The sequence below is a fragment of the Seriola lalandi genome, unplaced genomic scaffold, assembly GCF_002814215.2.
Source record: "Seriola lalandi dorsalis isolate HSWRI2012SDOR001 ecotype SW California unplaced genomic scaffold, Sedor1 jcf7180002054888, whole genome shotgun sequence".
NCBI classification, from domain to species: Eukaryota; Metazoa; Chordata; class Actinopteri; order Carangiformes; family Carangidae; genus Seriola; species Seriola lalandi.
In genome coordinates, this window is record NW_019525440.1 from 177,032 (window position 1) to 189,187 (window position 12,156).

The 12,156-nt window shown below is 42.7% G+C and overlaps 1 protein-coding gene across 1 annotated transcript in view; it reads left to right on the forward strand.

Annotated features, from left to right (window-relative positions):
- Positions 1–2,464: 2,464 nt before the first annotated feature.
- The window catches only part of LOC111671895 (voltage-dependent calcium channel subunit alpha-2/delta-4-like), a 57,959-nt gene continuing 48,267 nt past the window's right edge, over positions 2,465–12,156 (forward strand). The window contains exons 1-2 of the mRNA XM_023429120.2: positions 2,465–3,136; positions 10,298–10,379. Coding sequence (XP_023284888.1) covers positions 3,036–3,136; positions 10,298–10,379 — 183 coding nt within the window. The 5' untranslated portion in view covers positions 2,465–3,035. The remainder of the gene's footprint in view (positions 3,137–10,297; positions 10,380–12,156) is intronic.

Below are 12,156 nucleotides of genomic sequence, written 5' to 3' on the forward strand. Positions count from 1 at the left end.
GTGTCTGAACACAAACTGAATAAAGTGAATTACAGAGTAAGTGTGAGTGTGTGTGTGTGTGTGTGTGTGTGTGTGTGTGTGTGTGTGTGTGTGTTGTAAGGTGCTGATGAGGTGGGTTTCAGGTCCTCGGGGTATCATGGAGGATCTGGTGACAGTGTGGTGTCAGAGCTGAAAGTAAATCACACAGTTAGTTTCTCTGACACACACACACACACACACACACACACACACACACACACACACACACAGTTCTGAGAAGTGAAGAAAGGACGACTGAACTTGATGATCAGGATCAGAAAAATGATGAAAACAGTTTGTTTATTTAAACCTGATCAGTGAGAAAAACCCTCTGAAGGATGAAGGGAAATATTTACATTATTCATGTTACTCCTACATTTAAATCAGCTGTTCACGTGTATTTACAGTAAATAAGTTCTTCCTAATGTTTGTGCTATAACCTGCAGTACATAAGGAACAGTTCCCTATAGATCTAAACAGATCTAGTTGATTATTCCGGACATTTACTAAATGTTTCACATGTAAATTGTCCTAAAACCACCAATATCATGTGACTTTAGCACATGTGCATCATGTGATTAAAATCTGAAATGTGTTTTAACATGTTTTTATAAAAAACAAAAGGCATAAACATTCACAGTTTACATAAGAAAGTCATAAACGTGTCACTGTAGTTAGTTGTACGTCACAGCTTTTAACACTAGAGGGAGCTGGTGACTCATTGTTTTCCACACGCGTTTCCATCCTCCTGTCATTCAGATTTTACACATTTCTTTTTCTTTTAAGGAAAATAATGGATTTGATTTGAGTTAGTTTTGCTTTTATCAATGTTTTTAACTATAATTAACTATGAGGTGCTGTACAGATACTCATAATTAGTGTCATTCATGAAGTCCACAGATGTGAGGATGTGATGATGCAGCCGGTCACAGAAGAGTAGGATCAGATCTTCTCTGACACTCTGATCTTATTGATCACCCTGTGGTTATTCTGGTGGCTCCTGATCAATAATTAATGAGCGGCTGCCGACCTGCTCTCAGATCAGAGATCAGAGTGATTTCTGCATCTGAACACCTGATGCCTTCAGGCTCGGTGATTTCCACCTGAGTGAGGGGGAAGGAGTTCTGACAGGTGATCAGACGAAGGTGAAGTTACTGATGGATCCTCTAACGTTACAAGTCAAGACTCTTAGTGTTAAAAATAAACTTCATTTCCTGTTAAAGTTTTACATCTCCTCTCTCAGGCTTCTAGTAACAGTAAGTAACATCAGGGCGGTGAGCCAATCAGAAGAGACGAGGCTCTGAGCCTCTCTTCTGATTGGCTGACTGTTTTCTGAATGATCCAATATAAATATAGCAGATTTCAGGTAAAAACACTCAGAGAAACCAAATCCTGCAAGGTTTGGATGGTGGGTCCAGGTGGGCGGGGCTTGGTGACTGCTTTGTTGTGACATCACAAAGTTCCAGGAGTCCTGACGGCTGGTTTTAAGGCTCAGTTTCTGAATACAAAGGAGGAAGTCAGGTGACGTAGTATAAAGAGCAGCACAGTCTGCATTAAGAAGAGGTTGGGGTGGATGGATAGGTCAACAAAATTTGCATTCAAGAACCTTAACGACGTTGTTGTCATTGTAACCATGACAACAGAGATCAACTCTTAAAGAAGTTTTTAACCCAAATCACAATATTTTCCTAAACCTAACCAAACCAGGAGCAGATATTATTGTAACCATGGGGACGAAGGTCTGGGTACCCTGCTTACATTACACTTTGTGTGTTTAGGACTGTAACCATGACAACCAAGGTTCGGTATGCCTGGCGCCGTAGCATGGTCGTTCAGGTGGGACTGAGACTTGATGATGATGATGATGATGAGGAGGAGGAGGAGGAAGGGGAGGGGGAGGAGGGGGGCTGAACTGTAATTGGTGAGCATCTTTTTTTCTATTTATGTTTTTATCAGATTAGATTTAAAGTCTGATCAGGAATGTAGACTGAAACCTGGGAGTGTGTGTGTGTGTGTGTGTGTGTGTGTGTGTGTGTGGTCAGACCTGCTGGTCGTCTGAGTTCAGGACGAATCCCTCCACAGGCAACAATAATTAATACGAACAGAAAGAGTATGTGATTCATCAGTGTGTGTGTGTGTGTGTGTGTGTGTGTCAGGGCATCATGTCACTGCTGGCCCCCCTCTCTCTCTCTCTCTCTCTCTCTCTCTCTCTCTCTCTCTCTCTCTCTCAGCCAAAATGAACCTCGGGGGGGTTTTCTCTTCCGGCCGCTCTGATTGGTCGCAGGAGAGTCTGTCTCCAGAAATCACTCTAATCCTCTTAGATAAAACAGAGCCCTCATCCAATCCCCTGCTCCAATCCCTCCCCTCTCTTTTTCTCTCTCTCCCCCCCCCCCTCTCTCTCCCTCTCTCTCCATGGGGAAGAGGAGTTTTTAATCCAAGTGGATTACGTCGCAAATTGGGCGACAGTGGAGGCGAGCGGCTGCAAAATCTGCTGCAGGCTGCTGGCGTTGTGTCTCCCTAAATATCTGCAAGGTGGAGAAATTAACTCACTCATTACTGGGGAGAAACCTGGAAGAACCTGGAGAGACCTGGAAGTACCTGGAAAGACCTGGAAGAACCTGGAGCAGGTGCAGAGGAAACTTTCAATCACATTTTTCCCTCCAGCCTCAAGGAAGGACCAGTTTCTTCTTCTTCCTCTTGCACCAGATATAAATATTTGCTTCCTGTTACTAGAACTCTTTAAAAAGTCTTTAAAATCTTCTGGAAGTTTCCCTGGACATCATGAGAAGATGCCGGCAGCAGAACGAGTTCATCCAGACGTGACAGAGAGCGTTCAGGGTCTAAAACCCGTGGCCGTGACCATCACCGTCATCCTCCTCATCCTCACCTGCTCGCTGTAGCCAACATGAGGAAGCCGTTTCCCACAAACTCCTCATCAACTTTCAGAGCTGACCCCAGTTTGTGAAACTGACTCCAAAACTTTTTAGAGCTCGACGACCCGGGTTGTCGGAAGCAGGATGGAGGGCAGGGCGCCGGGATTCGTGAAGCTCCTGAGGATTCTGGGATTTTTCTGCCTGTGGATTACAGCTCAGGCTCAGATGAAGATCCCACCGGAGACGTAAGTGCCCCCTCCTCGTCTTCCTCTCCTGGAACTCAGCTGCGGCTTCTCTGTGAAAGGGAAATATCCTCTTTATCTTTTGCATCTTTTCAGACACATTTACCCACAATCCACCCCGACACAGTCCATATGTCTCAACTAGAATTTAAAATAAAGCTGTGTGGGTTTGAACGACCGACCCACCATCAGGTCAGGAGGGTTAAACAGCAGGACGTTTGTAGGACAGAGTTTGGGAATAAATAATGTGCTAATGTGGATATGAGATCCTCCTGTAAACACGTCGTTACTGGAGCTGAAGTTCATGATTTCAGGCTTTAATATTCTCGCAGTGACGTTAGGAGGAAGGTGCTTTAAAGTCAGGATGAAAAAACTGTTAATTAAACATTTAAAAACATGTTGATGTCGTGTTTTATCTGTAAGATGATGAAACATTTCATGTAAAGGCGCCGCCAGCTGAAGCCCTAAAGACCAAAGTGTGTCAGGAGTCTGTTGACCGTCACGTTCGCTCGGTAGATGCCGTTGTTGCCGGCAGCTCCCGGTGTCAGTGTGTCAGTCTGTGTGGACGTCGCGGAGCTTATAGACATCAGTCCCGATTGGACTCGTTTCAGATAAATGGAAGCTTCAGACGACCAACTCCCAGAATGCACCCTGTTTTCACGAAGATCCTGAGGGGATATGTTCGTGTCGACAGGCTGCTGCAGTTCTCCCTCAGGACTCTGAGCTGAAAGCTGCTTTTCCTCCGTCTCTCTGCCTCCAGGCGCTGCAGACTCAGCTTCATCATATCTGCCGTTTCATTTCAAATTCAACTTTCACCTGCTGCAGGTTTTAACCGTCACACACAGTCTTCAAACAGGAGGCATAATCATCCTCACCTGCCGGATCCAAAACCCACACAAACACACATTAAAGAGAACAGATACACACTTTGTTCACAGAGAAACAGCCTAATCAGACTTTTCAAAATAACTTGAATTCAACAGTTAAACAAGAACCGTCCAAAAAATCATGAGCACAGAAATCTTGCACACTCTCTAAAACTAAAAAACAGATTAAAAAACAGATTAAAACAGATTAAAAAACACATTGAGAGAACAAGAACAGATAAAAAAATATTCAACCAACTTAGTTTCTCGAAAATGTTATATTATTCTTTGTTTAAACACGTTTCCTGTGTAAAAATACAGCAGATTTCAGGTAAAACACCAAATCCTGCAAGGTTTGGATGGTGGGTCCAGGTGGGCGGGGCTTGGTGACAGCTTTGTTGTGACATCACAAAGTTCCAGAAGTCCTGACGGCTGGTTTTAAGGCTCAGTTTCTGAATACAGGCTGTGTGCATTTCTCTGTGGACTGAGGCTTTGATACTTTCACAGTATTAATATAGAAGCTAGAGCTGATCTATAATCACACTACACATGGACACAGACCTTTACACTGGAGGAGCTTTAATGAATACCACCTCAGTAAATGTTCCTTTGTGCACATTTTAAACTACACCTCCCATAATTCCCCTGTCAGAGCATCTGGGACAAATGAATGAATCTGACAGCTGACACTGAGAGCAGATGAACGTGGGAGTTATTCAGTCTCAGAGCATTTTAGTGGCTTTTACTTTCCATTTTTCCAGAGTTGTTGGAGCAGCTTATAACAGAGCAGCACAGTCATCCACCGGCTGTTCAGACTGACCTAAATTCATTCAGTTTTTCACGTTATCTTTTTTATTTTAATGGGGTTTAAATGGAGCTATATTTTCACATCCAGAAGAACTGGTTCTTCGTAACAAGTGACACTCATCACCGTGGTGTACGCAGGTTTAGAAGTGAGGTCGCACAGATTTGTCCGTAGGTGGCACCGAGTTCTTCTCTGTAGTTTCTGATGCTAACGGCCTCGTTAGCATGAAGGTGTCACTCTGCAGCTGCGCCGCTGCAGCTTCCCTTCCTCCATCACCATCTGCGGGCCAGCATGGCTCGCTGGCCGCTGGCCACCGGCCACGCCCCATCAGCCGGGGTCACCTTCTACCCTGACCCACATTCACCACCAGAGAGCGACGGCTGCAGGCCTGGACAGAGACCACCGCCGTCAGACTCACCTAAACCCCTGGAAACCACCGCCATCCGGTCGCACTGAGCCTGGTGTCGTGCAGAGGCACTGAACTGTGATTGGGTTTTAACCCAAAGGGGGGGGAACGTCCCGTTAAACGTTTGGACGTCCACAAGGTAGAAAGTAGGAACAAGGCGTTCACATTAAAAAAAACATCAACCTGATGTTTGTGGTCGGCTGTAAATCGTCTTTAATCATCCTGAGCTGAGATATCTCGACAGTCCGGCTCTTCTCTGAGCTGCGAGCTTCTGGTTTCTGTGTTTATTACGTCAGCGTCTGCACTGCTGACTGTTTGACCTTCTTCCTGTAGGTTGTGGCCTCCAGGTTCATTGGATGACTGTGTTCTTTGTGTGTCCAGGTTACAGTCAGATGTGGCTTTAATCTGTCGGTGGACAGATCAGCCTCAGCACCAAAGATCGGATGATTAGATTGTGGAGGTGATCTTGATGCAGGATTTAGTTTTTTATTTATTTTTGGCATTTTTTAGTCAGAATTGGTGACAGATGGAAAATGTGGCCAGAGAGTCATGATGAGACCTGGGACTGACTGTCCACTTCACTGGCCTGATATAAGCTGATTTACAGCACTGTGCAAACCTTTTAGGTAATGGGAGTAAAGTGAACATCTTGGAGAACCTGACACAGTTCTTCTCTCCTGATGTAATCCCAGGATCCCAGGATTACATCAGGACTCTGTGGGGACCAGACTGTCTGATGCAGGATAGTTTTTAGTATCAAAGCCTCAGTCCACAGAGAAATGCACACAGCCTGTATTCAGAAACTGAGCCTTAAAACCAGCCGTCAGGACTTCTGGAACTTTGTGATGTCACAACAAAGCAGTCACCAAGCCCCGCCCACCTGGACCCACCATCCAACCCTTGCAGGATTTGGTTTCACTGAGTGTTTTTACCTGAAATCTGCTGTATTTTTATTGGATCAGTCAGAAAACAGAAGAGAGGCTCAGAGCCTCCTTTCTAACACAAATATATCTTCTTATGGATCAACACTTCTAATGAAACACAGAAGAAGAAGTGGAGCTTTAAACAGAATTATTGAAGTTGCAGGTTAAAGTTCAGTGTGTTGGAGGCGTCTGTTCGTGATTCGATGAGCTCTTTTGTTAAAACCTTGAGTTCAGGCTAAAAAGTAAATCTGTGGAGAGCTGAAGGCCGCACACGGGGATTTATGAAGGATTGTTACTCACAGGTTTGATCCCCCAACAGCTGATGTGTGTTTTCATCAGCTCTGTGTCCTCGCTGATGATCGGCATCAGATAAAACCAGAGTAACGTAAAATATAAACCCCACAATGACCCGACCTCGCTCTCACCAAGACCTCTGACCCCAGCAGGTCCAGTGTGTGAGGCGCCGCGATTTTACTCATGCGCTTTATTGTTCTCCCGTATTTTATGTGCAATAAAATACGGGTCACATGATCTGACAGGTCACACGATCTGACAGGTCACACAATCTGACAGGTCACATGATACGCTGTAACTTCTCCACAATAACACACGATGATGGGTGAATAGTGAACCACGGGACCGTGAGCGGTTCTAAGCCGGTCGGCCATGTTTGTTGTCTTTGCTGAGGCCTGTGGAGAGAGAGACGCACACGAGACAAAACGCTTCATGTGAATAATTGTTACTTCCTGAATCTGAGTATTTTACCAACTCTTAAGGATCTTAAACGCTGAATCGTGTCGCTGCTGCGGCTCCGACTCATGATCAGCACTGTTGATATCAGGGCTTATTTATAAGGTTAATATTTAGATAATTGAATCGTATTATACAAAAGATGCTGCAGCTTATATCCTGGTGAGAAAACCAAGGATTTATGGCGACAGTTACAGTTTTATTTTTATTTTGAAGAATTTAAAAAGATCATTTGACTTGACGAGTTATTTATAATCTAAAAATTATTCCAGTTTGAGGATCTGCTGTTTATGTTTCCCTGTAATTCACTGTTGACAAGACGAGACTATTATATCATTATTAACTATTCAGATTAAACAATTAATGGATTAATCAGGAAAATAATCAGTTCCCACTGTTGTGAAAGCTGTTGTAACTGCACGATGTATTTTTAAACATACACAGTGTGTGTGTGTGTGTGTGTGTGTGTGTGTGTGCACTGATCTCAGAGGATTAATGTCCAGAACAGATGGAACAATAAACTCCTCCGTTCTTCAACACATGCTGAGCAAACACACACACACACACACACACACGACTGTGTGTGTGTGTGTGTGTGTATGTGTGTGTGTGTGTGTGTGTGTGTGTGTTTGTGAGTCCGTGCTGACTTCACACTTTCTTCATCCTGTGTCTGTAGTTATTTACCACCTGGACTGGATATCCTCTCCTCGCTGAGGCAGATTAAAAACCAAACAAACAACAGCTCGTATTTGTTTTTCATAACTTCTCATTTCTGAAACTTTGGACACGTCTTTATTTATTTAGATTTAGAGCCGCCATTATATTATAACAGAACTCTTCCTGGGTTCATATTAAATCATAGACAATATTTCAACACTAACTCCAAACTATATAAAATCAAAATCATTTTATTTCTTTAATAACTGAGGAATGAAACTGTTCACAATTGAAAATATACAAACATAACAACAAACATAAAATGATATAAATAAGAAAGTCATAGTGTTCTGTTCTATTCGATGTGAAAAACTGTTTGTAAAACCTATTGTAATATTTTCTGACAAAAGTAAAACGAGGAAAACAGCACAGATCATAACAACACCTTCATTTGTCTGTAGATAAAGTAACAAACATCATCTGCCTTAATGACAAAAGATGAAGTTTTCTTCAGATTTATAGTAGATTTTCTTGTGTTATTACATCATTATAAACAGTTGAACATCAATGAATCCTCCAGCAGCGCTTTCACTTTCATTCACTGCACCTGTTTCACTCTCAGGTGATGATGTTTAAATTAGAGATTAACAGAAATATTGGCGTGGAGGAACTGTGCTGAGCAACTGAGCGGGAAAGTGATGAAACCTCATTTAGACTTTTCTTCAGGTGTGTGGAGATCTAACATAATGTTGTCAGGTGTTTTTTCATGACACCTGATTTCAGCTCCTTCAGGCTCCTCTGTAATTCAGCCCCTGCCTGCAGCTGTGTCGCTGTGTCGTTGTGTTGTTGTGTTGTCTGTGTTGTTGTGTTGTTGTGTCTCTGTGTTGTTGTGTGCTGTGTTGTTGTGTTGTTGTGTTGTTGTGTTGCTGTGTTGTTGTGTTGTTGTGTTGTTGTGTTGTTGTGTTGTTGTGTTGTTGTGTCTCTGTGTTGTTGTGTTGCTGTGTCTCTGTGTTGTTGTGTTGTTGTGTCTCTGTGTTGTTGTGTTGTTGTGTCTCTGTGTTGTTGTGTTGTTGTGTCTCTGTGTTGCTGTGTTGTTGTTGTGTCGTTGTGTTGTTGTGTCTCTGTGTTGTTGTGTTGTTGTGTTGTTGTGTTGCTGTGTTGCTGTGTCGTTGTGTTGTTGTGTCTCTGTGTTGTTGTGTTGTTGTGTCTCTGTGTTGTTGTGTTGTTGTGTCGCTGTGTTGTTGTGTTGTTGTGTTGTTGTGTCTCTGTGTTGTTGTGTTGCTGTGTTGTTGGGTTGCTGTGTTGTTGTGTCGCTGTGTTGTTGTGTTGCTGTGTTGTTGTGTCTCTGTGTTGTTGTGTTGCTGTGTTGTTGTGTTGTTGTGTTGCTGTGTTGTTGTGTCTCTGTGTTGTTGTGTCTCTGTGTTGTTGTGTTGCTGTGTTGCTGTGTTGTTGTGTTGTTGTGTCTCTGTGTTGTTGTGGTGTTGTGTCTCTGTGTTGTTGTGTTGTTGTGTCTCTGTGTTGTTGTGGTGTTGTTGTGTCGTTGTGTGATTGTGAGTTTGTGCTGAGCAGACACCTGCAGCTCTCTGCTGTGACCCAGATGAAGAGCAGATTATCTAAATCTCTTTCATCACCGTCACATTTAACGGCCTTTTTCTGTCGCATAACTCGCTGCTCCTGCAGAGCGTCGCCGTGGCAACAGACACCCAAAAAAATCGCGGGGAGACATCCAGCGCTGATTTCGATATCTGAAGGTTTAAAAGTTCAGGTCACTGCTGTTATCTGTTGTAGTTTGTTTCTCTCGTCTGATTGGCTCACTGTTTTCTGAGTGATCCAATAAAAATAAAGCAGATTTCAGGTAAAAACACTCAGAGAAACCAAATCCTGCAAGGTTTGGATGGTGGGTCCAGGTGGGCGGGGCTTGGTGACTGCTTTGTTGTGACATCACAAAGTTCCAGAAGTCCTGACGGCTGGTTTTAAGGCTCAGTTTCTGAATACAGGCTGTGTGCATTTCTCTGTGGACTGAGGCTTTGATACTTTCACAGTATTAATATAGAAGCTAGAGCTGATCTATAATCACACTACACATGGACACACACCTTTACACTGGAGGAGCTTTAAGTTTATTATTAGGTTACCTGGGTCAAACTGCAGCTGGATTCAGATCTCTGCATGTTGTGCTCAGTGACAAATGAGCCAATCAGAGATTAGCGCTTAGCAGGTGAGATTAAGAATAGAAACATCACCTTAATATAGAACCAAGACCTGCTTTATATCAAACAACACGTGAAGATCTTCCTTTAGACTGTAACATACAATAACACGCTGTAAGAATACGTCATTACAAGTTAAAGTCCTGCGTTTGAAGTTATACTTGAGTTAAAGTTCAAATTATTATCAAGTAAAAGTCTTTAGAGCGTAGAAGTGTTTCACTGTTAGAATGTAATATATTTAGAAGAGTATTAGTGGTATAGTACAGATGAAGCTAATCTTCTCTTCCTTTAACTGCATCATTATTTATAGGATGATCAGATGTTTTGTGTGTAAATAATTGTAAATAAAGTTGTCAAATAAGTAAAATAAAAATGAGTAGCAGGTGAAGTACAAGTACCTCAAAGTTACATTTAAGTACTTGAGTGAATGTACTTAGTTACTTTTCTCCACTGATTTCATGAAGCCAGAGTTGTTATTTATTGTTCTTGTGTGTGTGTGTGTGTGTGTGTGTGTGTGTGTGTGTGTGTGTGTGTGTGTGTGTTACAGGGTGCAGCAGTGGGCGTCGGTGTTCTCCGTTCAGCTGCGGGAACTCACCACCACGTACTCCGGCTCTCTGCTGCTGCAGAAGGTAAAGACGCTCCAGATCAGCTTTAAAGGAAAATCTCATTTGTGTGTGAACAGAGATTCTTGTTTTCCTAAGGTTCCTACTGTGTGTGTTCCCGCTCACTTCACTCTGCTTTCTGACATCTATCTGATCATACACATATATACGTAGACGTCCACAGTGGTCGCTGGATCACACGTCAACGTCGCCGCCATATTGGACTTGGGTGAGACTTCCCTGTAAATAAAAGGGGAGTGGTTTTTATATTCAAGAGTTTATAAAATAAAAGTTTTTCTTTATGACTATTATTACTTTATGATGATGAATTATTTTCCACCACACACGTCGTTCAGTTCCTGTAAACATGACGTTGATGCACCTCCTCCTGTTGGAAAACAGTGATTTCAGCCTAAACTATCGTGGTCATCAGAAACTGGAGGCCAAACTTTCATTTTTACTCCACATACATCATAAACCCTTGAATGTAAATGACTCATTGAAAGTCGGTTGAGAAACATAAACGCTATGGAGCTTTTTATCCAGAAATACTGCAGCTCCTGCGGTTTAGCTTACAGGCAAGTGTTGCCCCGGTCCAATATGGCGGCGACGTTGGCGTATATATGTCTATGCATCAAGAAGATTTACTTTAGTCTAGAAAAAGAGAAACTGGATCCGCGGGCTGGTGCTGAAGGTTCAGATCAGTTTGGTCTATTTCTGCCTCCTGTGTGTTTTAATATATATATGATTGACTTCTTCACACTGGACTGTTGAATGTGTAAATGTGTCAACAGAGACAAACCTGATTTGCTGTTGAGGTTTAGGATCATCGACACATTTATCAGACGTCATTGGTTTTGACAGTTTGTATTAGAACAAGAACAAAGTGTCATTTGTCTTTTCTGGGGATTAAATTAGTTTTTTTTTTGGGTGGATTTTTCCCTTTCGATGTTGAGGCTGTTTTTGGATTAGAGGTTTCAAATGATATGATGTAATTATTTTTACTCATAATAATGAAAGAATCTCAAACTCAAACTGGTCCAAAGGCAAGAAGACTGGTTGAACTGGGCAGAGCGAGCAACAGAGAGTGTGTGTGTTTTTAGATGTACACTTGTTTGTGTTTGTCTGTGTGTGTGTGTTTGTGTGTGTGTGTGTGTGTGTGTGTGTGTGTGTGTGTGTGTGTGTGTGTGTGTGATAGCTTCTGTCTATGTGTGTTTACGAGGGAGCACACACACACACACACACACACACACACACACAGGGATCATGGTAATGCCCAGATTGAGGACCGAGCCCTCTTTACCGGCGTCAGGATTTGTGGCCTGCTCTGATTTTAGACATTCATCCATTTATCTGTCAGATTTAGATTTATCAGAGGCCGTCTGCAGTTTGTCTGCTTTCAAACACACAATGTGAACAACACGCCTGTAAAGAAACTAAACTAACTTGTGATTGTGTTTTTGTGTTTTTGTGTTCCTGGTTCGTCAGGGATCCCTTTCTCTCATTGTAAGAAATGAATCAAGCTTCTTAATGGAGCTGTTTGTAAGTTTTGCTATTGCTACATAGCTAAGCTGTAATGCTAAGTTAGCATCAACAGCTGTTTACGTGAAACATTGTGAGTTCAGTACCAAACATTCCTGTACTCACCAACATCTGTCTCCAGAGGTGGAAAACCACAGCGATGTTACCTGTTGTCTCCATCACCTCTGTCCTTCTACTGAAGTTAGCATGCTAACAGCTAGCAATAACGTCACTTTCTGATAGCGAGTCACTGTGTAGCCTCCAATCTGCCCTGAAGACGAAG